The 27,984-nt window shown below is 35.2% G+C and overlaps 6 protein-coding genes and 1 non-coding gene across 12 annotated transcripts; 4 read left to right on the forward strand and 3 right to left on the reverse strand.

Annotated features, from left to right (window-relative positions):
• LOC18592027 (isoflavone 3'-hydroxylase) lies at positions 1,262 to 3,051 on the reverse strand. The gene is made up of 2 exons (XM_018126191.1): positions 2,091 to 3,051; positions 1,262 to 1,955 (listed from the first exon to the last, which is right to left on the reverse strand). The coding sequence occupies exons 1-2, from the start codon at positions 2,985 to 2,987 to the stop codon at positions 1,335 to 1,337; spliced, it is 1,518 nt and encodes a 505-aa protein (XP_017981680.1). The 5' UTR covers positions 2,988 to 3,051; the 3' UTR covers positions 1,262 to 1,334.
• On the reverse strand, positions 5,077 to 8,895 carry LOC18592028. Of its 2 annotated transcripts, none has more exons than XM_007018509.2 (9): positions 8,618 to 8,895; positions 8,294 to 8,520; positions 8,065 to 8,161; positions 7,898 to 7,975; positions 6,979 to 7,199; positions 6,818 to 6,887; positions 6,401 to 6,716; positions 5,635 to 6,327; positions 5,077 to 5,445 (listed from the first exon to the last, which is right to left on the reverse strand). In XM_007018509.2, the coding sequence occupies exons 1-8, from the start codon at positions 8,718 to 8,720 to the stop codon at positions 6,249 to 6,251; spliced, it is 1,191 nt and encodes a 396-aa protein (XP_007018571.2). In that variant the 5' UTR covers positions 8,721 to 8,895; the 3' UTR covers positions 5,077 to 5,445; positions 5,635 to 6,248. The 2 variants fall into 2 exon arrangements, with proteins under 2 accessions (XP_007018571.2, XP_007018572.2); XM_007018510.2 differs by having other exon boundaries at positions 8,614 to 8,880.
• TRNAR-CCU lies at positions 7,700 to 7,772 on the forward strand. Its single transcript has one exon. It is a non-coding gene; the product is annotated as a tRNA-Arg (tRNA).
• Positions 11,657 to 14,614, forward strand: LOC18592030 (agamous-like MADS-box protein AGL66). 4 transcript variants are annotated; one of them, XM_018125423.1, is made up of 11 exons: positions 11,657 to 12,052; positions 12,231 to 12,284; positions 12,404 to 12,419; positions 12,522 to 12,583; positions 12,747 to 12,777; positions 12,871 to 12,932; positions 13,019 to 13,118; positions 13,203 to 13,253; positions 13,377 to 13,516; positions 13,627 to 13,820; positions 14,323 to 14,614. In XM_018125423.1, exons 1-11 carry the CDS (start codon positions 11,868 to 11,870, stop codon positions 14,430 to 14,432), a joined length of 1,005 nt encoding a protein of 334 aa, XP_017980912.1. In that variant the 5' UTR covers positions 11,657 to 11,867; the 3' UTR covers positions 14,433 to 14,614. The 4 variants fall into 4 exon arrangements, with proteins under 4 accessions (XP_017980912.1, XP_017980913.1, XP_007018574.2 ...); XM_018125424.1 differs by having other exon boundaries at positions 13,215 to 13,253; XM_007018512.2 differs by having other exon boundaries at positions 12,750 to 12,777.
• Positions 16,514 to 20,297, forward strand: LOC18592031 (probable LRR receptor-like serine/threonine-protein kinase At3g47570). Its single transcript, XM_018125665.1, has 2 exons — positions 16,514 to 19,459; positions 19,634 to 20,297. The coding sequence occupies exons 1-2, from the start codon at positions 16,813 to 16,815 to the stop codon at positions 20,026 to 20,028; spliced, it is 3,042 nt and encodes a 1,013-aa protein (XP_017981154.1). The 5' UTR covers positions 16,514 to 16,812; the 3' UTR covers positions 20,029 to 20,297.
• Positions 22,705 to 25,391, forward strand: LOC18592032 (putative cyclin-A3-1). 2 transcript variants are annotated; one of them, XM_018125666.1, is made up of 8 exons: positions 22,705 to 23,222; positions 23,561 to 23,793; positions 23,883 to 23,961; positions 24,066 to 24,142; positions 24,249 to 24,282; positions 24,377 to 24,526; positions 24,611 to 24,745; positions 24,834 to 25,391. In XM_018125666.1, exons 1-8 carry the CDS (start codon positions 22,869 to 22,871, stop codon positions 24,945 to 24,947), a joined length of 1,176 nt encoding a protein of 391 aa, XP_017981155.1. In that variant the 5' UTR covers positions 22,705 to 22,868; the 3' UTR covers positions 24,948 to 25,391. The 2 variants fall into 2 exon arrangements, with proteins under 2 accessions (XP_017981155.1, XP_007018576.2); XM_007018514.2 differs by having other exon boundaries at positions 22,707 to 23,222; positions 23,886 to 23,961.
• LOC18592033 (zinc finger protein 7) lies at positions 26,188 to 27,126 on the reverse strand. Its single transcript, XM_007018515.2, has one exon. It carries the CDS (start codon positions 26,851 to 26,853, stop codon positions 26,293 to 26,295), a length of 561 nt encoding a protein of 186 aa, XP_007018577.2. The 5' UTR covers positions 26,854 to 27,126; the 3' UTR covers positions 26,188 to 26,292.

The raw sequence follows: 27,984 nt of genomic DNA on the forward strand, positions 1-27,984 counted from the left end.
TCTTCCTTTACCTAATATTATATTTTTTGAGCTGAAAATATTGGTCTGTAACAATTACACCAGCATACTATTTTTTTTTTGAAAAAGAACGTGAATTTCATTAATTTCTAAGACCAAGTTACATATAGAGAACATTACATATCCGTAAGACCTCTCAACAATCCCTCCTATTACAACCGTCCCTATTACATGACTTGAAAGCCTCATTAAAAACCTTATCATAGAGTACAAAATACATAAAGTACGATACCTCTAATCACCCTTCGTTGAACTCACACATTTTTTATCTAAGAATATATTGCACTTGTACAGACATATCATCAATATTGTGCCATATAATCTGATCATATGGTATCTTCTTGTCCATCTGAGCTACCTTGTTCGCTTCTCTGCTACAACGAGTCACCTGCAAGCATTCTACCAGGATGCTATCTTTTTAATGTTAAATTGCTGATATTACTTCTTGATTTTGCACCACAGGTACATTCTTGAATTTCTGTATCTGTCAAACCAAAAAAGTACTTGTAATGAATAAGCAAAATTTAGGTCATGTTATTTCAATGGAATTCATGAAAATATTGTCAGCTAAAAACAATCAAATTAAATAAAAAAACAAAAAAAATAGAAATATCTTGCATATTTGTTAATTTGCATAAATTTCATTTAAAATATTAATAAGACATAAAAAAATGACAATTGAAATTATAATTATACTTCAATATTAAAATAATCAGACTAATCGGATGGATACTTGGGGAGCAACGAATGTATGAAAAACTTAAGAATAGTTTCAAAAACCGATATTCTTGCCTCCCCAATGGAGCCAAAGAATCATTATAATTTTCTACATACATAATTATGATCTATATAGCTTGCCTAACTCTATTCGCTTTTAGACTTGTAGCATTATTCAAGACAATCCTAGCTGAAATTAATGGAGCTTGTAAATATATTCAAAAGGACATTAGAAATCCATTTTTCCTTTAACTAGATACGTACTCTCCCGTATAGGAGTTTTAAACTAAAACCTCTTGAGTTTTTCATTCCTTTTATCACTTTAACCCATTTGCCACAAGGAATAAGATATAGTTTAATAGTCTAATCAGATTTTAGACTAATTTGATACGTTAAATAACAAAAACAATTTAACTTTGACATAATGATTATTATTTGTCTGGAAGAAATTTAAAATTTTAAATTTGAACAATCTTTTTCCTTTGAATATCTTGAAATATATCAAAAGAAATTTGTATTCAATAATCACATGACAATTATAATAATTATTCGTGTTGAAGTTGAGATTTCTTTTTCTTGGCAAAAAGAAAAAAGAAATCTTAAAGTTGAGAGAGGAGGTTCATCATGGCTGGGCGTGGCCTACACCTTGCAACCAAGGGCTGAGCCTTGGGCATGGTGAGCCCATTCCCTTCAGTCATGTCTACCATCTCCTCACCAATTCTCTCCCACTCAAAGCATTGAATCAGAGAGCCCAATGCGAATGGAACCATACGCATCGCCAAGCCCTCTCCTGGACACCTCCTCCGGCCTGTCCCAAAGGGCCAAAACCTGAACCCATTCTTCTCTGCTTCTAACCCATGGAACCTCTCGGGCTTAAATTCAGTGGGCTTTTCCCACAATACAGGATCACTCTGCATAGCCCAAACGTTAACCAATAGCATTGTGCCACGTGGGACATGAAAACCTCCCACTGTACATTCTTCGGATGATTCGTGTGGTACCAGTAGGGGGGTAACGGGACACATTCTTAGTATCTCGTTTATGATGCCATGGAGGTATGGGAGTTTGCCAAGATCTGATTCCTCGATCAGCCTGCTTTGCCCAACTTCAATGTCTATTTCTTCCCGGGCTTTCATAAGAGTTTTTGGGTTGTTCAGCAAGAGCGACAGCGCCCATTCCAGGGTCCCTGCTGAAGTGTCAGTCCCTGCTGCTAACATTACCTAGATACAAAGAAATAAACCTTCTTCAAGGATCCATAAGAAAAATTAGAGGAAACCCGATCTTGGATTCTACAAGGAAGAAGAAGACTTGTAATTTAAATGGATAGATAAAGAGAGAAAAAAGAGAAAGCTTACTTGAATCAGGCCTCTGATCATATTATCTGTGTAATATTCAGGATCAGTTTCCTGCAGGGATAACACAACATCAACCAGAGTCTTGCTTCTTTTTTCAGAATATGAATCCGTTACTGATTTTCTGCGCTCTTCAATCAAATTTTGCATGAATCCATCCCTCTTCATTTGTAATATTGATAGCTTCTTCTCAATTTTATTCAATCCGATCCACTGCAAAACCGGCAGAAAATCTCCAATATTTGTGGTTCCACTCAGTTGAATGGCCTCTGTCACAATTTCTTTAAACTTTCTTTCTTCCTCCAACTCTTCGTCTCCTTCTCTGAAATACCTCTTCCCCGCAGTCATCCTCATCATAACATTAAGAGCCAACTCGAAAAGTATCGATTTCATCTCCACAACCTGAAACCCACCGCCGTTTGAACTCCTATAAAGCCTGAGAATCAAAGACCTGACTTCATCCATACGTATCCCAAGATTTTTTTGAACACGATTAGATGACAAGATTTCGAGAGAGGCCATACGCCTCAAGTTTCTCCAGTGATCGCCATACGAGGCCCAAAGAAGGGTAGTATAATCATAACCAAGGTGTTTTCCAGCGAGAAGACGGGGGCGGTTTGCAAATATTACATCATTTTTGGTGAAACACTCTTCTGCAGCAGATGGAGAAGACACAACAACGACAGGGCGAGATCCGAAATGAAAGAAGAGTACAGGACCATGTTGCTGGGAAAGTTTAGCAAGGGTGCGATGGAGGGGCCTTTTGATGAGATGGAGATGGCCTATAATGGGAAGAGAAAGAGCAGGGCTTGGTGGGAGTCCTTTGTCTTGGAGCAATCGTTTGGTAAGAAAGTACAGGAAGAGGAAGAATACAACGTAGTAGAAGATCGAGGCTTCCATTGATAAGATTAGATGCTGCCCTGACAGTAGAAAGAGCTTGGTTGTGGGTGGGGATCCTGAACAAGATAGGATCGTTTATAAAAGAATTGCTAGTTAAATCATTCATTCAAATTAAATACCATTTAAGTAAAATAATTCGATTTAATTAATTTATTAAGTCAATTGATCCAAAATATTTAATTCAATTGATTTTTTAAAATTTTTAGACTAAATAGACCAAAAAATTAAACTAATTACATATATTTTTTTAAATTTATATAAAATATGATATACATTTAATATTTTTCTTTTTTTAATTCTTATTTTTTATTTTTTTTATTTATGCATTTTAGATATGTCAAAGATTGAGATTGTGAATTCCATTTTATGAGTACAGAGGTTAAAAATGCATTTTTCACACTTCAATTGATAACTTTTGACATAATTTTTTATTTTTAATTTTTAATTTTCTTTTACATTGTTATTAAAAAAGATTTATACTAATTATATTTTTATTTTTTTAATTGTTAGATAGCTTATTTAAGTGAATGTGAAAAGCCAAGTCATAAAGGAGATTCAAATTGATAATTTATTATATAGACCTGATAATTTTGGATATGACACATTAACACAGCATGAAAGACATGAGTTAAACAAACTTTTGGTTTAGTGTTAATGTATTTCGTGTTTAATCATATCTGACACGTTAAGACACAAAAATTTACATGTCTTAACGTGTCAGACATGACAAATACGTTTAAAACACGTTTACTTAATTGTATTATCGCGTTTAAACGTGTATACATGACACGTTTATTAACCTATTAAAAATTAATAATTAAATANATTATTACGATTGAAATTATGAATGATTTTTTATATTATTAGTATTTGAAGGTTAGATGTTAATAATGTATTTTATCATATTATATGATAATGAATTTTATATATGTTATTTATGTCAAATTTTATTATATTTGATATTATTATTATTTTTGTTTTGTTATAATTACTTTATAATTATAGATTTTAAATTCAAATAATAAAATTATATTTAATTGTAAATATTTTTATTTAATCGTGTCGTGTCGTATATTGACACGTATAATAAACGTGTTAATCGTATCGTGTCGTGTTACATATTTATTAAACATATAAGTATACGTGTTTTAAATTTAAGATACGAATATTAAACGTGTCTGTTCGTATTTAGCCTTAAAGTGTTTCTTATTCAATCGTGTTTGACACATTTACGACACGAAAACACGAATTGCAAGATCTAATTTATGATGGTTAATGATCTTATGTTAGATAATTTTATTTTGTGGATGTTAATTTTATTATCTTTAATTTTTTATTATGTTGAATATTAAATATTAATTTGATAGTTTATATAAAAAGGCAAAATTATATGAATGAAGGAACAAACGTCATTTTTTTATGTTTACATTATTTATATATTTTATAATTATGAATGAAGTTTATAAATTTTAATATTGTCATTCATAAAAAAAATAAAATAAAATAAAATTTGAATCTATTGATTTAAAATTGAACTAATCGAACCAATTTGATATTTAATCGATTTGATTTTTCTTTATGTTTAATTAATTTTGATCGATTTTTTAAAACTATTTGATTAATTTGATATTTAAATATAATAGATCACCCAATTATTCAGTTTTACCTGTTGATAAGTGGTAATTTAACTAAATGATATTAATGCAAAAGTAAAAACCGCATTTCGAGCGAGCCGCTAAGCGAAAAGGCGCCAAATGATATATACCTATCCATAGGGAATTAATTGTCCTTCTTTTTTAATTTTGTCGAATATATTTGAAAACGTCTAGGATCATCTAAATGGTGAATTTTTCGGGGACGAGCTACCGTTCCAATTTATCCGTCCAACAAGTAGCCTAGCCTCGCCAAAACTGTTGGAAAATTGCATAAAGAATATGCTAGGATGTTGCCGCCCTTGGATTCTGTTCGCTACTGCCATAAATCTTTTTACTGCTGATGTTGCGAAAGCAAACATTTATGGTTCCAAATTGATTGTAATTGAAGATTAAGACGTGTTTCCAAACGCAGATAAAAAAAAAAAAAAACCATGGAAAGGTCAAAATTTGATTCATGATAGTCATAAAGTCTAGTACACGATGAGAAATTAACCTGTGGTAGATGACAAACATAACTTTGAGTTTGCATTAGGATAGGTCTTTCTCAAAAAATATTACAAAAGCCATGACTCTGTTTTTGTATCTTCTACCTTGATATTTCTTTTCTTGTAAAGTCAGGGACTCATCCAACCTAAAATAGCAAAATAATTCAACATAGTGATGGAAGAAATATGAATTTCGTCATTGTATTTTCAGAGGAGCAATGTGGTTCAAAGGGCCTAATGACATCAACCTTCACAAAACATTAGAAGATGCTTCACCTGCCTTGGGTACATCCTCTGTCGAGTTCAAAGTACTGAAGCCTACAATTATAATTTTCTTGTTAACAATCAACATCATATTATTCTAGTCAAGCAGTGCGTGCATCAACTCAGCATGAATAGAAAATTAGAATCCATAGGTACATGTCACCTCAGTGCAGTCATCATATTTGTAAGATCGTTGAAGATAATAAGATAAACAAGTTCATCAGTAATCTTTAAGCAAATTACCTGGTGCTGCAAAGCAAACGCGTATTTTCACCATGGGGACAAACACTTTTTGGCCTACGAAGTGAAGAAGTCGTTCAAAGCAAAGGACATGTATTCTAGAAGGTTTCGATCTATATATCCTTCACTAGTCACCATTTGTGAGGAAATTTTTGGTATCATGTTACATTGTCATCTATATTACTGACTTCTTTCATTTCCCATAAACAAGAGGACAGGAAGTTGAACCTGTTCACCAAGTCCTATGTAAGTGACTGAATCCAGTCTAGAAATGGATATCGTCCTGCCTGCTTCACAATCTTTTCTGAGAACAAATGGATAAGAATGATACGACAATCACATTATATTCATTTACTAACACACGACTATGCCCTTCTCAAGTGATAAAGATATGAGAAGGGAGCTGGCTCTGGCTACCAAAACAAATACAAACTGCTAAAGCCAATATATTCTCCATACTGCTTGACTGAGAAATATAAACTTTGGGAGGTATTATTTGCATAAAGGCCGAGCAATCACAAAAAGCCAAAACGGCACTCCATTTACCATGGGCAAGACTCTACCTCTCTCCGTAGTGACAATGCAAACATGAATTTACAATCCCATTTCATTAGCTCCTAGGGACTAAATAATCTTCTTGCTTTGTGAATGAGTCTTCGACATATTGGACACATCTTGTTATCCTCCTCCATAATCCTGCAAAATTTTTGTTAGTGAAAGTTTTAAGAGAATCATTATGTTGTAGAGAGGAACTTTTTCCAATTTGTACCTTTGAGCACAATCATAGCAAGTGGCACAGTGGCCACAAGGAACGAAGAAGCAGTTACGTTGATCGTCATAGCATATTACACATAATTTTGCATCATATAAATCCTCTGAAGAGCTACTAGAGGATCCTGTTTCAGCATCATCATTGTCTTCCTCTGCTGTCGTTCCATAGGTCAGGTGAACAGTTTTCTCTGGCAATATAGGTTCAGTCTCAGTCCTCCAGGATATTTCCCTAACTGCGGTATCAACTACTGTTGTCTCAGTATCACATGCTCCAAGGTATTTCAGCACCAGGAAAATGATAATGATGAAAAAACCTACAGATGACAAATCTATTAGGCCACCAAAGCAGTTAAAAGCAATTTCGAAACAGAGAGAACAACAAATTAAGTTTCAGGTCTGCACTTGAATATAGTACCTAAAATTGCTATGTAAGTAATAACACGAGCAACAAAAGATAGCTCAATGTATGATCCAGCAAGGTCACCCTGAAAAATTAATTTCATTGCCTAATGTTCAGGAGAAATTCGTTAATGATTTGAAAAAGTTAATTGAAGTACAAAAGGGTTGAGGCCTTACATTGTCAGGTGTTGAAACTATGACATACTGAGTGTCAGGAAACAGAAGTTTGAGCCGGCATGATCCATTTAGTGTTGAACACATGTTGCTAGCTTTAGTTAAATCATAAACCTTTGATGTAACATTTAAACTGAATGTCATTATTATGCTTCTCGGATTCGAGCTAACCACACTAACATAGTACTTGTCATCTTCCTCAATGGTGTACTCCGCCTCTTTACCTGAGTAAATAAAAAAAAATTGTTCGGAACTGTATGAACATCATTTCTTGATTCTATCAACACTCTAATCTATCTGAAACTCTTCTACGAGAAGGTTGCTGCATTGGTGCATTTTTCATGGTTTTGCAATCCATGCTCATAAAATTACTTGTATTGTTAGCATCCTTTCTGGTTAATGCTGGTTCTGGATCTCAGATTAGCATTCCTTTTGTTTCTACTATGCTTTTTGAACAAATTTGAAGACAAAAGTAGAACATAACTACACTTGGATGGAAAATGTGAAATGCAAAGTAATTTTTATTAATCAATATGAGCATTTGAAAAGGAGTAGCTGTCGCACCATTCAAATACCAGTTGGGAATAAAATTCTCTGTTAAAACCTAAGACCTAGCAAACAAAATTATTTTCAGTTGCTAAGATAAAGCAAAAAAAATCCTAAGATAGACTGCTTTCCCAATTTCAAATGCAATAAAACAAATCATTATCACATGATTGACAAAGCGCCTGTAGCTCAGTGGATAGAGCGTCTGTTTCCTAAGCAGAAGGTCGTAGGTTCGACCCCTACCTGGCGCGTACTTATAAAACATAATCAATAATTTTGAAATGAAAATGGAGGATAGGACTGGATAGACTCAAACATCATTTATAGCAATCATTTATTTTGTTTGAAATTGATAGAAAAGGAAAGAATGGGTTACCATTCATTGACTCATTCAGGAAAAGGGCATCAAAGGAAGTCGAAAGGTTTGGCAGCAATGTTTCACGTTTTCTTTCTCCTGCAGAAACACGGGCATGTTCTAAGTTCTAATCCAAGTTCCAGAGGGACTAAACTGAACTCAAAAAAAAGAGAAACCAAGACAACCACCTTTCATCATAATCACTTCAATTTTGTCTAATCTACTGGTTTGAGTTGCCCATCTTATGCAGATTCTAGAACCCTTGTTCAACCACAAATAGTATCCCTGAAATTTAATTTTCAATCTTATCAAAACAATCTACTTAAACTCAAACCTCAATTGGTAAAAATTTAGAAAGCATTATTATAGAAGCTGATAGAAACTGTAACAACTCAAATTCAAAAAATCTTATGTTACCTTGCGGCCATATGATCCAACAATCAAATAATTTGAAGAGCTCCAATTGGCTTCCCCGTTTAATTCTGGCTTCTCGGAGAACCCAAAAAGAAGAGCCCCTTTCCCGTTATCATCTCTAACTTCAACCTGTTCTACAAACAGAGAAGTAGCCTTCATCAATCGAGAAGAGCTTGGCCCAAGCACCATACGGCAATCCGCATAGTAGCCATATCGGAGGCTTACTGACACTGCAAAACCCAAAAAAAAAAAAAAAGAAATGCTTTGTTTCAGACCCAAAGGTCAGGGAAACTAGACAATTGCAAAACATGTGAAAGAATTACATGCCACATATCCATAAAGTCAAAGGAGCTAGCAGTCGTGCCCAAGTCTCTCGCCACCGTTGATGTTGAGCATTGCTGGAAGCCGGTAAGAGCCCTGGCCTGTACATGTTTGCTCTGTGGATACCGAGAGAGAGAGCGAGAGAGAGATGTGGCAAGAAGCAATAGATCAGAGGGGAGAGACATGGTAGAGAAGACTAGTAGGTTTTCGTGGTACCACAACTAACCGTTTCGTTTGTGATTGGCCGGGAATTGAATGGCAAGTTATTTTGAACGTTAGGTTTCAATTAATGGTGAATGCCTGATTGGTGGTCTTATCTCCGCCTTAAAACCCCTCTTGTCCTTACTAAGAAGTTTTTAAGAACTTCGTTGCTTGTTTTAACAAGTTCACCCCCTGTCCAAAAAGAGTGAAATAAGGCGTTGGGTTAACAAAATAATTACTACGATTTTCTACAGTTTTGGAAGCGCTTCTTTTTGTTTTATGAGAAGTTTTTTGGTAAACGTTTTGGAAGCACTTCATCTAATTAAAAACTTGATTATAAACTAAGTAGATAGATGGTACATTTGTACCTTCCAGTCAGACATGCTGAAATTCTGCAGGAAAATAGTTCATGGAAGTCTTTTTCTTCCTTTTTTGAATGTTCGACCGTCAAAAATTGACATGATCAATCAGAAATGGACATCCGGTCAGCATCAAAAAGGTCAAAAGTCAAGGAAAATAGTTGTTGGAAGTCATTTCCAATAGCCAAAGGTCCTTTACCTTTGCACCTAAACCCCCAACCTTCTTCACCCAATACCAGCAACCGGCCAACCCCCACGCCCTTTCCCTTCGCCGGTGGCTCCCCCTTCTGTGCTCGTCCTTTCTTTCTCCCTCAAGGCGCGCCTCCACTCGTTTCTCTCTCAACAGGCTATTTCTCACATCACTCATCTCCCTCACCGTGCTTCCCCCACCATCGCCGTTGGGCTTACTGGTGACGGTTTCGCAATGCCAATGGGTCTCCGTCTTCCTTCACCTCTTTGCTCTAAAGCAGTACTCAAGATGCCTAAACCTCCTTCATTTCAACCTTTCTTTCCTTTGTTTTTAAATTTTAGAGCCCAATCACATAAACTACCAAGAGGTTGCTGCATTTTTTATTTGGATTTATGTCGACTTGGGTAATGGGTATATATGGAGATTTTAATATACTTGTGACTGCAACTGAGATTTGAGTTCAAATTGAGTAATATATTTGTATGATTTCTATTGAATGGAAGATGGAAATGGTGATAATAATAGGGGAAGGTTTTCTACTGTATTTTAAAGAAGTTATGCTTTGTAAATCCTCTGGTCTAAGATTGTGAATGCCAAACTGTAAATAAAGCGCACATAAAAAAATGGGCATAATTGCAGCTCTAGGGAGAACATTTGACCCATTTTTCTTGGACTGAGGACAGCCGACTGGGCATCATTCACATGAGGCCCATATAATGTACAGCTTCAGGCCCGCCAAGAATGCAAATCCTTATGATGCCACAGACAGCCCGATAAGAGCTACATTTACAACATTTGCAAGATCACAATAAGAAACAAAAGCTGCATTATCTTTAATCCTTTATTCAACAGAGGTTGCTGCAAGGACAATTGCATGTTAGCCTTTACACAACAAATGTCAATGAAAATTTGGTGCAGAATTCCTGCCATTCGAGGGAAGAGACTAATAGCCGTTTCTGGTCAGATCTGCCAGGCATGGTCCTGTTGGAATGTGCTTGTGAGTTTCATGGAAAATATTCTTGGGTAAACCCGGTAAAAGAGCGTTGCTAAATGTTGACATTCAATGGAGCCTTTCCTCTGAACAAGACAAAGATTGCATGCTAGAAGTATGCAGCCGGTGGCAAAAGGGCGGTCACACGTGTGGCGAGTTACTGGCAGGGGAGGTAGAGAGCAGAGTCAGGGGTTCGAAGAAAACAAGAAATGGGCGACACGTTGCAAATTTGTTTGGCTTTTCTGTGTCAGGGCAGAAAGGGGGGGGGTGGGTATCGTCTTCGTCAAACTCGCCAAAGAAACCACAACTGAAAGTGCGACACCATGTGCTGCCTGGGACCCCTTTAGGAATACATGCCTTTATTTTACCTCGATCAGATCAAAATCAAAAAATATAAAGATGCTTTCTTCCTCTTTTTATGCGAGAAATATTTGCAACTCAAGTTCTTGTTGAGTTCTTTCGATTTCCTTGTTTTCGGACTTCAATCTTTGTTACATATACAAGCGTATGTGGTAGTTTTTCAACCATGTTGAAATTCAATATTCTAAAGATCAAAGAGTGATTAGTTTTCTGAGTACGTATACGTAGGAAAAGATTAGAGAATAAAACGTTAATCCTAATCTTAAACTCCAACTTTTCTAGAGATAACTAAACTATAAATTAATTATCATCATGATTTCAAAGTGATAACTGGTTACTATATCGTTACTATGGTATTAACCATCAATTGCGAGTCAAAGGATAAACTCTTTACAATTTTATTTGTTGGGTTTATAGAACAGTCAATTCTACTAACATTGACTTGGAACAACCTTACAGCTATCTCCTTACCATTTAATTTATCTAGTGCATCAATTACCATAGCAAAAAGGTCTCCCCCAAAATAAATGCATGATGCCTTCTTTTGAGGTATAATAACTTAACACTTCATCTCAGTCGTTTAGGATTTCTTCATGCAACAAAATAAGGAATTAATTAGGAAGACATCCTAAACCACGAAGTGCTTGAGAAATAAACAATCATTTACTATATATTCATATCTCAACGTAGACATAGTCGGGTCAAAAGTTTTTTTTTTTATTGGTAATCTGCTAACCAATTGACCTTCTTTATTGCAAGTTTAGATATTGAAGTACAAATTTCATGTTCCATATCCTTAAGAAGAAAGTCTTTGGCCTCACACCGCCTTCTCTCTCTCTCTCGTCACTCTTCTGCGAATTGCCTGACAGTGACAAAATTGATTTATTGTCTTCATCTCTTCTTCTTTTCCATCTTTCTCCTCACCTTATCTTACTTTTTAAACCCTTCGCCTTCATTTATTCATTTCCAAGAGCCTAATATCAATATATGTTCCACTCTTCCACAGTTTTCTAATATAAGTGATGGTGATGTATATTTGATCCTCTCCTCTAAATACCATATTTTTCTACTTATAGTCATCTTCCCTAAGCGGTGCAGATTTGTTTCAAAAAAGAAAGTAAAAGCCCAAGAACTAAAGAGGGAATAATTAGAGAGATGGGTAGAGTCAAGCTCCAGATCAAGAGGATTGAGAATACAACTAACAGGCAGGTCACTTTCTCAAAAAGGAGAAATGGGCTTATCAAGAAAGCTTATGAGCTTTCCGTTCTCTGTGATGTTGATGTTGCTGTGATGATGTTTTCTCCGTCTGGAAGAGTTAGTCTCTTCTCCGGGAATAAAAGGTACTGTTATGTATTATCTTGATTATTAAGTTGTCAGATATTGATCACAATCTTAACATGGTGAGAAAAGCGAACTGAGAATAGTTTATTTATACATCCTTGAGTTCTAGCAAAATTCTGTTACATAAGGCTCCATCTGGCAGCATGAGTGAAATGGTTTGTTTTTGGTCTATTGAAGCATCGAGGAGATTCTGGGACGGTATGTCAATCTTCCAGAGCATGAGCGAGGACGGTAAGGGAAGCTCATTTAATTTTTTGGAGTTCTTTTTCTTTGCTGATATTCATATGGTGTTAATTTCTTCTTCATTGATGTGGAAATGCTGGCTTGTTACCATGCAACAATACATCAAGACTGCGTAATAAAGAGGTAAAGACACCTTCCTCTGAACATTATCAGTAGTTGCCCAACATATTGCTTTAGGCTTATGAATTTGGTTAAGATGCAAATATTTTAAATATTAATTTGCAGTTTCTACTAAAGGCACTTGGTAAGCTAAGGGATGAAACCGATCAAACCTGCCAAGCAGCCAGGTTTTAAATTCTTCCCCTCTCCAAATTAAAGCCCCTATATATTTTCACATTGGTGCATTTTGACGTTCGTTTCTCAGTTTCAACTGTTTGTCTAACTAGCATTAGTTTATAAACTTGATTCTCCCTTTATAACGTTTCTATCTTTTGTTGCTGTTATGTGAAGCAGCCCAGTAAGCACGGATTCCCAGCTTGAGGTATTTGGCCAAAAGAACCTTCTTTTAAGCTAATGACTGTCAGTTTCTTTATAATTTCTGTTAAGCAATCATATCATTTCACTGAAATTTTAGGAGTTTCAACAAGAGATCCTTAAATGCAAGTCCCGAATTGTGGACATGGAGAAACGACTAAGGTACTCTTTCATTAGCACCAGTAGGGTAATCAAACCCTAATCTCATTCCGTTCCCTGAAATTAATTAAACAGGAAACGTCTTTCAGGGTATTTGAAGGTGATCCTTTCGAAATCACAACCTTGTGTCAGGCTGAGTTCCACGAGCAGATCCTAGAGGAAACATTGAAGCAAGTGCGCTTGCGCAAGGTATATATGATCTGTTGCATACTTGACAATCTTAGCCACCTAAATATATACGCATAAGAGTTGATGAGTTTATGATTCGAACAGCAAGTTTTACAGGAAAAATATAGTTCGCCTGGTCTACCACCAACTACACAGGTATTTAGAATGATCTTTCCATAAAAACTTTGCATAAAACTTGATTAAAATATTAGCAGTAGTTGTTATGAGAAAAAAAATACTTATATATCTAAAGAATTAGCTTGCTAATGTTATTGCTAGGTACATCTTCCTCCAGAGACTGCAGATGTAAATGGTTTTGTTACTGGAAGTTCAAGCAGTATCTTGGAATGGATACCGCAAAGAGACCCACAGATTCAGATTTTGAACTTTTTGGGTTCAAATGGTCTTCTTCGGCCAAGGTGCTAATAGGAAACTTATGTGTATACATATATAGATTTTAATAGCATAATTAAATTTATTTGTTCGCTTAATTAAATGGAAAAATATTCCTTCGATTAATCATTTGCAGAGATCAATCACAACCAGGTGCTGAAAATATCTTACCACCACCGCAATCGACTCTCCTTCACGGAGAAGAAATAAATGTTGACGATCAGTTGAGCCCTCGAAGTGGTTTGGAGAACGACAACATTGTGCAACGCCCTGAGTTTGGACAAGTTGTTGATGTCAACTTGTCCCCTTGGACTGAGCTCTATCCAACAGGTATTTGTGGACTGAGATGATTTTATGACGAAACTAACTGGTGATGATTGAATAGGCATAACAGATATGAGATACCCATGTCTCTCTCTCGTGGGCTGTGAGGACTAGTTCCTAGCTTCTTAGAAATTTAATGAGGGATTGGAAACGAACAAATTAAGTAGAGGGAATGAAACAAAAAATTATAAATGATCAGTTTTAATTTACTACTTATTAACTAGATGTGAAAAAGTTTTTTACTCATACACTTCATTTGTTAATTAAGGGAATATATATATATATATATATGCTTCTTACTGGTGAACCTTTTTACACTAATCCTAAACATTTTTTTGGACTGTCAGATTTAATTTCTGGAGCTTAGCTAACGTTTATATAAGTGTTTTAATTAGCAAAAACTTAGGTCCTTGAATTTGAACTCTGACGTTAATCAGAACGTAGAGAGCAATGTAACCATTCTATATATGAAATTTGTAACAAAATTGACTGAAATATGTGGTGGCAGGGGATGATTCTTTTCCAGATGCGCAGCCCGGAGGACGCGCACTCCTCGAACTATATTTGTCTCAGTTTACACCCTCATCCATCTCGACAATGAATCAACACCAGACATGATTCTGTAGTGTACTACCCATGGTTTTTTGCTGGGTTTCCTCGAGATTTGGTGTTGGTGGGGTAGTGTCGTGTTGCTTTGAGATTATTATGTGCTTGTATTTATCCTTGATACTGTTTTTTCAGTACGTCAAGCGGTTAAAAGCTAATTCGATCACGGGCTCTTGGCCCAGTGGTCACCCAAAGGGACAGGTTGATTTGCAGGATCGGATCCAGGTCCTACCTTCTTTACAGGTTCATGACTTCATGCCCCTTTAACTCTAGGGGAATAAAAAGAAAAAGCCCCTAAAGAGTATTCACGCCCAAAGTTCCATCGCTCTGATAAATTTTCCCTGAAGCCTCCAGCTTTGATTGCTTCGAGATGTTTGTGGTGATCATAAACTTCAACGACAAATCAATCGTGTGTTAATAATCAAGTTGATTCACTTGCTTTGACCTATTCTCAACCCCACTGAAGTGAAGGAAGTCAAGAAGCGGAGGATAGACCATTTATGAGAGCGTGGCTTTTTCAAAAAATTTTAAATTTTTTATTTATTATGCATTTTTTAATAGAAGACAGAAGGTAGAATACGACTTTTCAGAATTTTTTTAAAATTATTTATTTATTATATATTTTAAATACTTTTTATTTAATAATTAATATAAATAAAAAATAATAAAATAATTTTACAATTAAAGTATTACGAACTTGATATATTTTATTATCAAGATTTTGAAAAACACTTTTTGAATTGTGTTAGATTAATAGAAAAAAAAAATTATCATTTGATTGGTAGATAAATTCGTTTTGTTGTAATTCTTTCGATTTCTATAACAATTGTAGAAAGAGTCATTTAAGTAATGAAAATTGTAAAAACAAAATTTCAAAATAACATAGATGGTGAATTTTTTATAAATAATTTAATTATTTATATTGAATTTTTTTAATATAGAGTCAATAATTAATAAATTTGAATTTAAAAAATATTATTTAGTATAATTTTTTCAAACATTGTTGTAAATTTTTTTTTTTTGCTGTTTTAATTTACATATTATACAAAATTATTATTTATTATAAATTTTTTAAACATTAAGTAAATTCAATATATTAATTTTAAAAATTTTTAATTTTTAATTTTTTTCATCTTTGATTTTCAACACCAATCAGTTAACTCCACCCTAACGTCCACGTCACCCGGCGACGGGTTTCCGTCGTAAACCACAGTGAGGAGACGTGGTAGGTTCTTTGCCTTGCAATGGAAATTAGGTAGCTCCACCTCAACGTCCACGTCAACCAATGATGAGACGTTGCAATGATGGGTCAATAGAAGTTACGTAAGAACAATAATATTAATTGTGGTCGCTAACTTTGACAAATTGAGTTGGGATTCAAATGACCAAGTCAGTCTGTGTCGGTAACAGACTCCCAGCTGGCTCTCGTAGTGTGAATATATTGACCCGTCACTAGGTGATCTTGAGATTGATCACGCGGGATTTCTGGTATTAGTAAATTTGCTAGCCCTGATGCTTTTTAGTTTGCAACTCCGTTTGCAACAGATTTTATTCTTCAGTTTCTTAATTTCTGATGAAAACAATACGGGATTTAATTTCTGAAATTTTACCTTGTATAACAAGAACGCGCCTCTGTCTTTGCTACAAGATATAAACAGGATACTAATTATTAAAAAAATATGAATGGTGATGATATCATGAGATCATGATAGTGCTAGAACCAGATTTGTTTAGTGGTGTCACCCGCAGATAGCTAGTGATTACAGCAAAATTCTAGAAATTAACAGTTTAGCAGAATACTTTCATTTTGCGATGTTTTCATGTGAACTGTGAAGTTCCTAATGAAGCTCTGAAAGTTGACTAAGGGCGTTAAACAGTTACTCTACAGGGCTTCCTCTAGTTTTTTAAGTTTATCAGATAGCAGTAAAAAATTAGAAGGAAGAACTAGAGGTATGTTGCAGAACTGATTCAGATTTTCATTCATTGAACTGCTGATATATATACAAGGCTAAGTATACAAAAATGTCTAGCATATCTTCAGAATTTGGTAGACAAATCTGCATGAAGTATGGCCAGCACTAAGCTAAGTTAACAGACTGCCAACTCGATCAACATTTGTCAACGTAAACAAGCACTAAGTCATCCTAAGCATGCCTAATTACCTGCCACTAAACTGCAGAAGACTGAAGTCAGCATAGAAAAAGAACAAGTCTTCAAAGAAAATTCTAACCAAAAGACACAAGACTTCCAGGAAAATCTCAATTCTAACAAGTTTTATACGCGGCAAATAAAAAGGGCAAGAACTGCAAGCAAGCTAAAGAGTAGTCAGATTGCTATAAATACTGTCACCTACATTTTGAACCCAATACTCGTTCATGCAATTCAAAGAAACATGAATTTCTTTTCCCACCTCCATTTTGCCTTATTAGCTTTTCTTGTATATTCCAAATACATATGTCTTTGTGTGGAGTCAGTCCCTCTAAGCATTGTCACAGACAAGGAGGCCTTGATCTCATTCAAGTCTCAGATGAGCCTGGAGCCTCCAAACCCTCTTTCTTATTGGCACCAAAACTCATCCCCCTGCAATTGGACGGGGGTCCTCTGCAACAAACCTGGCAACAGAGTGGTTGCTCTTAATCTTTCTGGCTTTGGACTCGTAGGATCCATAAGCCCTCAGATTGGCAATCTTTCATTCCTTCGTTCCCTCGAACTCCAAAACAATCAACTAAGAGGTGCTCTTCCACACCAAATTGGTAATCTTTTTCGCTTGAGAGTTCTAAACCTGAGCTTCAACAGCTTAGAAGGTGCAATACCACCAAACATTAGCAAGTTGACTGAGCTCAGAGTACTTGACTTGATGACAAACAAGATTACAGGGAGAGTGCCTGAGGAACTTATCCACCTTATGAAGCTCCAAGTTTTGAACTTGGGACGAAACCTTCTCTCAGGTGCAATTCCACCATCCATAGCAAACCTTTCGTCTCTCAGCACTTTAAATCTAGGCACGAATACTCTTAGTGGCAAGATACCTGGTGACTTGAGTCGTCTTTCAAATCTGAAGTATCTTGATCTCACCATTAACAACCTCACAGGCACTGTTCCTTCTTCCATTTACAACATGTCATCCCTAGTTTATTTAGCCTTAGCTTCAAATAATCTCTGGGGTAAACTTCCCACTGATATTGGGGACACACTCCCAAATCTTTTGGGTTTCAATTTCTGCTTCAACAAATTCACTGGAACAATTCCAGGATCTTTACACAATCTCACCAATATCAAGATCATACGAATGGCACATAACCTTCTCGAAGGAACAGTGCCTCCAGGTCTAGGAAATCTTCCATTCCTAGAAATGTACAATATTGGGTTCAATAAAATTGTTAGCTTGGATAATGATGGTCTTGGATTCATCACTTCTTTGACAAATAGCTCTCGTCTTAAATTTCTCGCCTTCGATGGCAATCTTTTGGAGGGTGCAATTCCAGAATCCATTGGCAATCTTTCCAAGGTGCTCTCAAAATTATACATGGGAGGTAATCGTATTTCTGGCAACATACCATCCTCGATTGGCCATCTTAGTAGCTTGACTCTGCTTAACTTGAGCTACAATTCAATCTGTTGTGAAATCCCACCTGAGATAGGAAAATTGGAGGAACTGCAAATGCTGGGTTTGGCTGGAAACCAGATATCTGGGAGTATTCCAAGCTCCCTTGGCAATCTTCGAAAGTTAAACCAAATTGATTTATCAGGGAACCAATTGGTGGGTGAAATTCCTTCTACTTTTAAGAACTTTCAGAATCTGCTTTCCTTAGATTTGTCAAATAATATGCTCAATGGAAGCATTGCTGGAGAAATTCTAAATCTCCCTAGTTTGAGCACTCTCTTGAATCTTTCTGGGAATTTTCTAAGGGGAACTTTGCCTCAAGAGATTGGGCGCTTAAGAAGTATTGTTACAATTGACCTGTCTAACAACCGTTTCTCAGGCAATATTCCCAGCTCAATTAGAAGCTGTAACAGCTTGGAGGAGTTATTCATGGCTGAGAATATGCTATCAGGTCCAATTCCTAGTGCTCTAGGAGAAGTGAAAGGCTTGGAAACATTAGATCTCTCTTCAAACCAACTTTCTGGCTCCATTCCTGCAGATCTTCAAAAACTACAGGTTCTTAAGTCCTTGAACCTTTCTTTCAACGACCTCGAAGGGGCAATTCCAACTGGTGGCATTTTTAGCAATCTTTCTAGCGTCCATTTGGAAGGAAACCCAAAGCTTTGCTTGAGCTCGGTATGTAAGAAGACCCAAGGTCATGGAAGATTATTAGTCAAAGTTTATGTTAGTATCACTATAATTATAACTTTAGCTGCGTGCTTTATTGTTGGCTTGTTGCTCTACAAAAAGAAAAGCAAGGTAAATATCACGGAAATTTCTGAATTGCTCAAGGAGCAGCATCAAATAATCTCTTATGATGAGATTCGTAGAGCAACTGATAGTTTCAACCCTGAAAATTTGATTGGAAGTGGGAGCTTTGGGTCAGTGTATAAAGGGTGTCTTAGAGATGGTGTTCGTGTTGCAGTCAAAGTCCTTAAGAAGGAAAGGACAGGATCTTGGAAGAGTTTTCTAGCAGAATGTGAAGCTCTGAGAAATGTGAGGCACCGCAATCTTGTCAAACTAATCACATCATGCTCAAGCTTGGACTTTCAAAACATGGAATTTCTAGCCTTAGTGTACGAGTTCCTTGTTAATGGAAGCGTTGAAGACTGGATTGAAGGCAAGAGAAGGAACACAAATGGAGATGGGTTGAATATTATGGAAAGATTGAATGTGGCCATTGATGTTGCGAGTGCATTGGATTACATGCACCATGATTGTGAAGTTCCAGTGGTGCATTGTGATTTGAAGCCCAGCAACATTCTTTTAGATGAAGACATGACTGCCAAAATAGGAGATTTTGGGTTAGCCAGGTTGCTCATGGAGAGTTCAGAGGCTCAACAGTCCCTTGGCTCCACGTATGACCTAAAGGGTTCTATTGGTTACATACCTCCAGGTTAGTAACAAGTTAACAATTCTCCTCATAGTTTGCCATCTGCAAATAAATCATAAATTCTTCTACTGTGTTTTCATATACGGTTATTCAAGTCCATCATGCAAATTTTGAAAAATTTTGTTCACCACATATAAATTTCATTAACGTGAATGGTGTATATGGCTGGTGCTGTAGAGTATGGGCTTGGGAAGAAGCCGTCAAAAGCAGGAGATGTATACAGCTACGGAGTAATGTTGCTAGAGCTATTTACTGGGCGGAGACCAACACATGAGAGCTTTGTGGGAGAACTAAATCTAATCAAATGGGTGCAGTCAGCCTTTCCCTCCAGCATGTTGCAAATTCTGGATCCTGAACTGCTACCTTTGATGAAAAACCTGCAGAATGACAGCCAACCCATAAACCCTGAAATACAGCTTGATTGCTTGACCACAATCTTTGGAGTTGGACTATCTTGCACCACGGTTTCCCCTGATGGTCGGATAAGCATGAGAGATGCTCATCGCAAGCTTAAAACTGTCAAAGACACTCTCAACAACCGTTCACCTGCCAAGAATACGGAGCATGGATGATGGAAATACTATGTCTTGTATAATCGTCGATTATTATACCATATATAGATGGCTGAACCAAGCTTTGGTTAAACACTTTTGATACTTTGAAATATAATACTACTAGTCTACTACTCATCGTGAGCTTTGGTTAGCTTCCTCCCAAAGCCCTGATTGTGTCTGTATTGGATTAGCCTTGTGGCCAAGGCCTGTTTATCTGTGTACTACTTTTCTTTTTTGGGGGTCAATATATATGGTAATGAAACAAAATATATAAATTTTTAATGCTAGTACCTTACTTCGTGTGGAAATACGAGAAAATTTAAAAAAGTGAAGAGATTCAAATTTTAAATATAATCTCTCTAAGAAGGAATTGCAATCATGAGATTAACTTTTAGTTATGAATTAATACTATTTAAAATCAATAGGCTTGACGTTTTGCCATTTATTGACATATTTCACCGATGATAGATGCATGAAACTGCTTTGTCATTTTACCAACCATAATCAATGGTTATTTAATTTCTTATTCTTTCATTTCACCGTACATTATCAAGTGACCTAATTATTAAAAATGATATCAACAACAAGGCAGGTCTTCTGAGAGCTGTTTTAATCTTTATCACAAATATTTGATTAAGTTAGAATTTAATATATATATATATATGTTATTAAAAAACTAGTTTATATAAATATTTTAAAGAATAATTTTTTGAAATTTTTATTAACTATCATTTATAAATAAATAATGGTCAAACTTGTAAAAAAATTAATTGGGAAAAATTAAATCCAAGCGCTATTTATTAGAGGAAAGGGATATTAATTTTGTTGATAGTATTTGTAATAGTTCGAGAAAATACTAACATATCATTATATGATAAATGATTCTATTAAGATATAATATTAAAAAAGAGTCTTTGAACTATTTTGAAAATTTAAATAAAATTTTTTATTAGTTCAATCAAGCTATTAAGTCAAATAGGTTATTTTGATTAATAATTGATTAATTGTTATTAGTCAAAATGTCATTTGTCATTAGTTATTTTTTTTCATTTAGGAAAAAGGAGATTCAAACCCTACTTTTTAAGTAAATAGATCATACACTGAAAATACTAACATATCATTATATGACAAATGATTCTATTAAGATATAATATTAAAAGAAGTCTTTGAATTATTTTGAAAATTTAAATAAATTTTTTTATTAATTCAATCAAGCTATTAGGTCAAATAGTTCATATTGATTAATAATTGATTAATTGTTATTAGTTAAAATGTCATTTGTCATTTTTCTTATATTTAAGTAGAGAAATTATGCACAAATCAATGAACTAAATGCTCAAGTGCATTTGCTATTTTATAAGTGTTGACATGATATTATGACATATCATAATGAATGATAATAAGACACAATAATATGATAATATGACATTTTCATACTTCACATCAACATCATATTAACGCTATATGATATAAAAATAACAAGTGAACTTTTGATTAAGGAGAATTAATCAATTTAGTATTAAAGATTTACTTGATTTAAAATAAAAATATATAATTTTAATTGAATATAATAAAATAATAATAATAATAATAACTTATTTAATTTTTTTTAATAATTTAGAGATTTTTAAAATGTTATGCCATCTATTAACTACTTTAAGTTCTACAAATATCTTAGAAATCAATTTTAATAAATTATTTTTTGTGTTGATCTGTGTGAGTTAAATTTCAAAGTTGTGTGATTGGCTTAGGAGGAAAATATATGGCAATCTTTGTTTCTGTCCAAGCAAAATTCTATCTATCAGCAAGGGCTTAGATTAAGTAATTAAAAAATTTTCAACCTATTTTTGTACTAAGTTTTGTTTTCTTTAATTTGAATTTGAATAATATATTCGTCTAGGAAGAGATGATTGAACAGTGTATTTGAAAAAAAAAATAAAAAATATAGTAAACTAGTTATATCAGTTTTGTTTTTGTATAAAAGACGGGATTTCTTAAACAAAAACCACAAAATTCTTGATTAACATTTATTCAGTATAACAAAAACGGGATACTGCCAAATTTCATTGGAAAGATAACGTGTATGAAAATTTTCTAAAAAAATTATGGTTTATTTCTATTTAGATAAATAACAAATTTGAAAAATTTATCAAAACTTTAATTGTTCAACAACAATTGAAGTAAAGTTTATGGATTTAAAACTATAAAATGAGATTTAGCAATACTCTAAATTTCAAAGCCGAATTTATTCACAAGCTTCACATAAATAAATTGGCTTAAATCTTGCTTGTAATAATAGTAGTAGAAAATTTACGACCGTAGTTAAATGAACAGGAAGAAGAGGAAGGAGCACATGGCCGAAAATTCTGCCGCGCTCTGAAATTTTGGTCACTTTGGGTCTTTACTCTCTCTGACCTTTCAAAAAGAATTCAGGGGCAGCGGGGCGGCTGAATTATGGAAAAGTTGAGATAAGCCCGCGATGGTTTTTAATTAAGGGAAGAAAGCCCCCCGCCCCTCCCCCAAATCCCCAAAAAAGCTCTTTGTCTATCCTGTTTTCAAATTTAAAAAAAAGAAAAGAAAAAAAGAATGGAGCCCGCAAAACGCAAAACCCACCAAAACGTTAAAAACTTAAAAAAAAAACCACGCATGAAACTCAAAACTTAGCGCAGAGTTTACCAAATACCGCCAAGTCCAACCCCCAAGTTTTCAAAACAAAAACCAAAATGGCGCTTCTCATTTCACCCCTTTTATTCCCCCGGACTCTCCCTCTCTTTCCTTCACTACTAAAGCTCCCGACTCTCTCTCTCTGCAACTGCAAAAACAAAAGGGTTAGCTGAAGAGGGAGTGAGTTAGAGGCAATGGCCGATCAGGAGAACTGTGCGAGAGTGACGAGGGCGGCAGCCAAGAAGAGGGCTGCCGAGGCGGCGGGGATAATGGAGGAGAGGGTGACGAACAAGAAGAGGGTTGTTTTGGGGGAGCTTTCCAACTTGTCTAACGTTCTTTCGGTGAATAAAGCGCTGGGGAAGGAGAACCGGAAGCAGCAGCCTAAAGTGAAGGGGAAGGCAAAGACGAGAGTCGCAAAGCCAGCGTTGAAGGAGAAGAAAGAGGAAGCTCAAGATGAAAAAGATGTGGATATTGATGCTAAATCTGATAACCCACAAATGTGTGCGCATTATGTGTCTGATATCTATGAATATCTTCACCAAATGGAGGTATTTCTCTCCCTACTTAACAAGAATTGGTTAAGGCTTCACAAATATATGTTCTGTCCTAAGCAATGAATCTTTTCGGATTTAGAAACCTAGTTTTCCCTTCTCCTGATCTAAATGATATGAGGCATTGTTTGAAAAGTTTTGGGCTTTATGTTGGGATATTGATTTAATTTGGCCATGGTAATTGAAATAGGTGATTTGGGTTTGAATAGGCTGATAACTTTGGCAATAGCCAATAGGGTTTTGGGTATGTTAATAATGGCTATTGACAATTGGGTGATGTCTGCTGAAAATGCTAAAAGGCTTTTTTTTTCCTTTTATGATGCAATTAATATTAGGTGGATCCGAAGAGAAGACCTTTACCTGATTATATTGAGAAGGTACAGAAGGATGTTACCGCAAATATGAGAGGGATTTTGGTGGATTGGCTAGTAGAAGTTGCAGAGGAATACAAGCTTGTTTCAGATACTTTATATATGACCATTTCTTACATCGATAGATTCTTATCGTTAAATACTCTAAATAGGCAAAGGCTTCAGCTACTGGGTGTATCTTCAATGCTCATTGCCTCGTAAGCTTCTGATTTCTTTGATATGTTGGTGGTTTTTTCATGGAAATTATTGTTAGATTTGGACTTACTTTTTGTTTTATTGTTTCAAGTAGAAAGTATGAGGAAATCAATCCTCCAAATGTGGAAGATTTTTGCTATATAACGGATAATACATACACTAAAGATGAGGTAAGATCTTTATCCTTTTTTCTATTGCCTTTTTCCTTTTAATTTTCCATTTGTATAGTACATTGCTTTCCTTCATTAATTAAAGTTGTTGGTTAAATGTGAAGGTAGTGAAAATGGAGGCAGATATACTCAAGTCCTTGAAGTTTGAATTGGGCAATCCTACAATTAAAACATTTCTGAGGTAAGAGGGGGTTTATCTTGACAATAGATAGCAGTTAATGGCAACTACTAAAGCTTGATGCTTTACTGAACTGACTTGTATTTGTGTTTACCTTGATGTTTTTCAGGAGACTTACCAGAGTTGCACAAGAGGATAACAAGGTAAGAAAAAATCCCCATCTCTTGTGCATTTGTTCTGAAAGTCATGGCTACTATTATCTGTCATTGACTGTATAATTGCTTTGGTCTTCTACAGGCTTCCAGCTTGCAGCTAGAGTTCCTTGGATATTACCTTGCAGAGTTGAGTTTGTTGGACTATGGATGTGTAAAATTTTTACCGTCTATGGTTGCTGCTTCTGTTACTTTTCTTACAAGATTCATAATTCAACCAAAGAGACATCCTTGGGTAAGAGTTTGTTCTCTCATGACATTTTATGGTCTTGATTTGTCCTTGGCTAGAAAATATTTACTTATCATTTGTGTTCTGCAGAGCTCTGCTGTGCAACAATACTCAGGTTACAAAGCATCTGATCTAAAAGAATGTGTCCTTATCATACATGACTTGTATTTGAGTAGAAGAGGAGGTGCACTTCAAGCAGTTAGAGAAAAATACAAGCAGCATAAGGTATGTACATGTAATACCAGGCATTGATATGATTACATTTTATTTTGTTGTAATCTAATTGAAATAAAATTGATTCTTCTGGAAACAGTTCAAATGCGTGGCAATGATGCCTGCTTCTCCGGAGATTCCCGCTTCTTATTTTGAAGATGTTCAAGAAGTTGATATTTCCTATGCTGAAGATGTTCAAGTGGTGAAAGTTTGACATATTTGATTTATGATTGGTGTACACTTCTGTCATTCAACCTCTTGGAGAAGGCCTTAAAGTGAGGGAAACTGAATTGTCAAACACCAAGAGACTGACACTTGAGCTTGCTAACTTGATTGGTTGAAGGACTCTTAACTGATGTGGTACCTATGATGTAATTGGTTAATGCTTGGAGATGTATATCTGTCATTGGCAGTAATGCTGACCTGGGAAGTGTTTTGAATATGAGCAGAACCTTAGTATGTTAGCGATTCTTAGAACAATGATAAATCCTGTTGACTGAGAGGTTGTAAGTGGTTTTTTTAGCTTCTTCTGATTTTGAAAAGTTGAATGGTCGAGAGATGTTCTTTTTTCTATCAGTTTTTCCAGCCTTGTGGTTGAATGATGTAAAAATTATTTTGTTGATAAATGATTATCTTCCTCAAGAAGTATTGAAATTCATACTCTTACCCTAACTGTGAGAAGTAGGATTAATCTGGTTTTCATCCAATTGATAAATTATCTTAGACAGAACCCTGAACTAACATTTGTTCATGTTATTTAGGACTTCTGATTGTTCATGGATATTGTCATATTGACACTTTGTTTTGGATTCAGATTGTGTCAAGATGGTTGTACTTCATTCTGAGGAGGTTAAAATAACAAATGTATCCCAGTAAACGATTATACCTTTTTGCTTGCAAGTTTTTTCAGTTTAAGAAAAAAATTTCTAGATTCTCTTTTTATGTATAGTTGTCTTGCGTAATGATAACAATCTGTCATTTTCAATTGATTTATAAATAAGAAAGGTTTTTTTTTTAATTGAGAAAAGGGGATTTGAACTTTATTTTTTATGTAAGGGATAATCCACTAACAAGTTAACCAAATGTTTGGGTGCTTACAAATAAGAAAGGTTATGTTTCTTTTTAGCTTCTTGGCTTGTAACTTGATACCCATTGACGTAACTTTTGAAAGGTTCATGTTTATTTTTTGTTTCTTGGTTTTTTACTTGATCTGCATGTTGGCCTGATTCCTTTTGCCAATGGATGTGGCTGGAACTAAATTGGCGTGGAAAGACATTCATGCTCCTGAACATGCTTTTAAGCCAAACCCAAGCAAGCTACTGTCCTATATTCCTTTTAACTGCTGGACTTTCTTATGCAGGAAGTGATCTTTGCCTGAGAATTGGTTGACCTGTGCAGCACTACTAAAACTATGAAATAATACTGCCATCAATTCTTATGAACAGATCTGTGCATAAGAAATGATTTGAACTTAGCTTTTGCTTGTTAAAGTACACTAGACACTTCATGAAATATGGATTACAGAACTTTTCATTTAATTTTATAGAAGGATGGAGAGATTATAGGCGGAGGTCCAAGTCGACTTTTAGCAACTCTGGTGGTGGTTTAGATGGTTGGGGATCCACCTGATAACTTCCTGGCCACTTCAAAGTTGTTTCTCTGTGCATGAATCCTGCCCATGCTCCCACAATCTCTTCGTTGGAATCATTGAATCTTGCAGCCACAGGTCTCCATTCTGTGCTAAGTTCGCGCACAAGTGAATGGGGCTGAACACCACGTGACCGCGCCATATTTATGGGCAAACCAATCGTTGCCATCAGCCTCTCGGACTGGTATCGTCTAACTACTCCCCTCTCCCTTTTATGGGCGTTCTGGTGGCCACCAAGTGCCTGTGTACTACTGAATTTTCTTCTGCAGAAGTTGCAGAAGAACTTGTTGGAAGCGTATTTTGATTGGGAACCTCTTCCTGAAGCAACAATATCCTCATGCCTGCCAAGACTCAAGCTCAACCACTCCTTCGAATTGCCTCCATGGTTGCCTTTGAGGTAGCCCTCATCGTGCCTTTCCTTAATCTGATTATTAGCTGACATTTCTGCTACTCCTTCGATTTTGAAAGTCATCTTCACCTTTTGAAAGATATTCAAAACCTGAAAGGTTTTAATTGGAAGCTTTCTAAGATTGGATAAACTGCAGGATCAAAGAGGAACAATTGCTGAGATGTATCGAGATGTATCTATATGTATATAAAAGGAAAGGAAGTGGCAATAAATGTTTCCCAAGTTTATCACGCTTCTTAGTGAATGGATCCATTGATTGCTGGCATTCCGAGGGCACTGCTCATGTCTTGTCAACAGTCAGATAGCTTCTCGCCCTTTCCCTAGAGATAGAAGGAAAATGAGAAGGAAAACTTTTTCCTTTTATATATATAAATATTTGATTTTGGTTAAAATTTAATTTTTAAAAAATTATAATATAATATAATATAATATAAAAAATTATGAGGATAATCATTATTTTATATAAAACAATTAAAGTAAATGAATCATTACTTTAAATGAATAGTAATAGAAACAATATGAAAGAAATTATATATAATTTTTTTTATTATCTTTTACCTACCACGATATTTAATATTTCAAGAATTATTCTAATATTCTTTTTTATCACTTTTGACATACCTTTTTACTTATTTACTACGCTTCTTTTCTTTATCACAAAAACTCACTTCACAATATCATTTCATCGTCCTTTAGATTCTAACAACTCCATAACTTAACAATCAATGTGGTGCAACAACAATTACAACGCTGTCATATCATAATCTTATAATTTATACGAATTGCCTGCCATGATATGTTACTTTTTCAAAAGATCCCAATGCTTGCTTATGTTTAAAGATAGTACATAAAGAGTGAAGCCCCTTGAGTTATCTGCAGTTCACACGAGTCTATCCACCATCAATCCATAACATCCCTGGTGTACTAAATCGAAATTCAATTTCATCGTTTTTTTTTTTGTAAAGTAATTCAATTTCATCGTTGATGGGATCATTCAGTGATTTTGACGAGATTGAGAACCGCTCATAAGGTCAAATGTACCATGAATAGGGAAGGGATTGTAGAAAGGAGGGAGAAGGGCAAGGTTTAAGGTCTAGATGTTCTCAACCTCTCATTCTTCTCGGAAGCATTTGGTTGATTTGGCAGCCAGACTACATAGTCCAGATCGATATTGACGCACAATGTACCATATCA

The sequence above is a fragment of the Theobroma cacao genome, chromosome 8, assembly GCF_000208745.1.
Source record: "Theobroma cacao cultivar B97-61/B2 chromosome 8, Criollo_cocoa_genome_V2, whole genome shotgun sequence".
NCBI lineage: Eukaryota > Viridiplantae > Streptophyta > Magnoliopsida > Malvales > Malvaceae > Theobroma > Theobroma cacao.

Bases quoted from the DNA above. Each gene is read 5' to 3' on its own strand.
- LOC18592027 (XM_018126191.1), bottom strand. From the start codon at position 2,987: ATGGAAGCCTCGATCTTCTACTACGTTGTATTCTTCCTCTTCCTGTAC. The intron at 1,956-2,090 runs GTAAGCTTTCTC...CTTTGTATCTAG, and splicing joins TGATCAGAGGCCTGATTCAA to GTAATGTTAGCAGCAGGGAC.
- LOC18592028 (XM_007018509.2), bottom strand. From the start codon at position 8,720: ATGTACAGGCCAGGGCTCTTACCGGCTTCCAGCAATGCTCAACATCAA. The intron at 7,200-7,897 runs GTAACCCATTCT...TTATTTACTCAG, and splicing joins CCTGAATGAGTCAATGAATG to GTAAAGAGGCGGAGTACACC. The intron at 6,717-6,817 runs GTACTATATTCA...TGTCATCTGTAG, and splicing joins TACTTACATAGCAATTTTAG to GTTTTTTCATCATTATCATT.
- LOC18592030 (XM_018125423.1), top strand. From the start codon at position 11,868: ATGGGTAGAGTCAAGCTCCAGATCAAGAGGATTGAGAATACAACTAAC. The intron at 12,053-12,230 runs GTACTGTTATGT...GGTCTATTGAAG, and splicing joins CTCTTCTCCGGGAATAAAAG to CATCGAGGAGATTCTGGGAC. The intron at 12,778-12,870 runs GTATTTGGCCAA...CTGAAATTTTAG, and splicing joins GCACGGATTCCCAGCTTGAG to GAGTTTCAACAAGAGATCCT.
- LOC18592031 (XM_018125665.1), top strand. From the start codon at position 16,813: ATGAATTTCTTTTCCCACCTCCATTTTGCCTTATTAGCTTTTCTTGTA. The intron at 19,460-19,633 runs GTTAGTAACAAG...CTGGTGCTGTAG, and splicing joins TATTGGTTACATACCTCCAG to AGTATGGGCTTGGGAAGAAG.
- LOC18592032 (XM_018125666.1), top strand. From the start codon at position 22,869: ATGGCCGATCAGGAGAACTGTGCGAGAGTGACGAGGGCGGCAGCCAAG. The intron at 24,143-24,248 runs GTAAGAGGGGGT...GATGTTTTTCAG, and splicing joins ACAATTAAAACATTTCTGAG to GAGACTTACCAGAGTTGCAC. The intron at 24,746-24,833 runs GTATGTACATGT...TTCTGGAAACAG, and splicing joins AAAAATACAAGCAGCATAAG to TTCAAATGCGTGGCAATGAT.
- LOC18592033 (XM_007018515.2), bottom strand. From the start codon at position 26,853: ATGACTTTCAAAATCGAAGGAGTAGCAGAAATGTCAGCTAATAATCAG.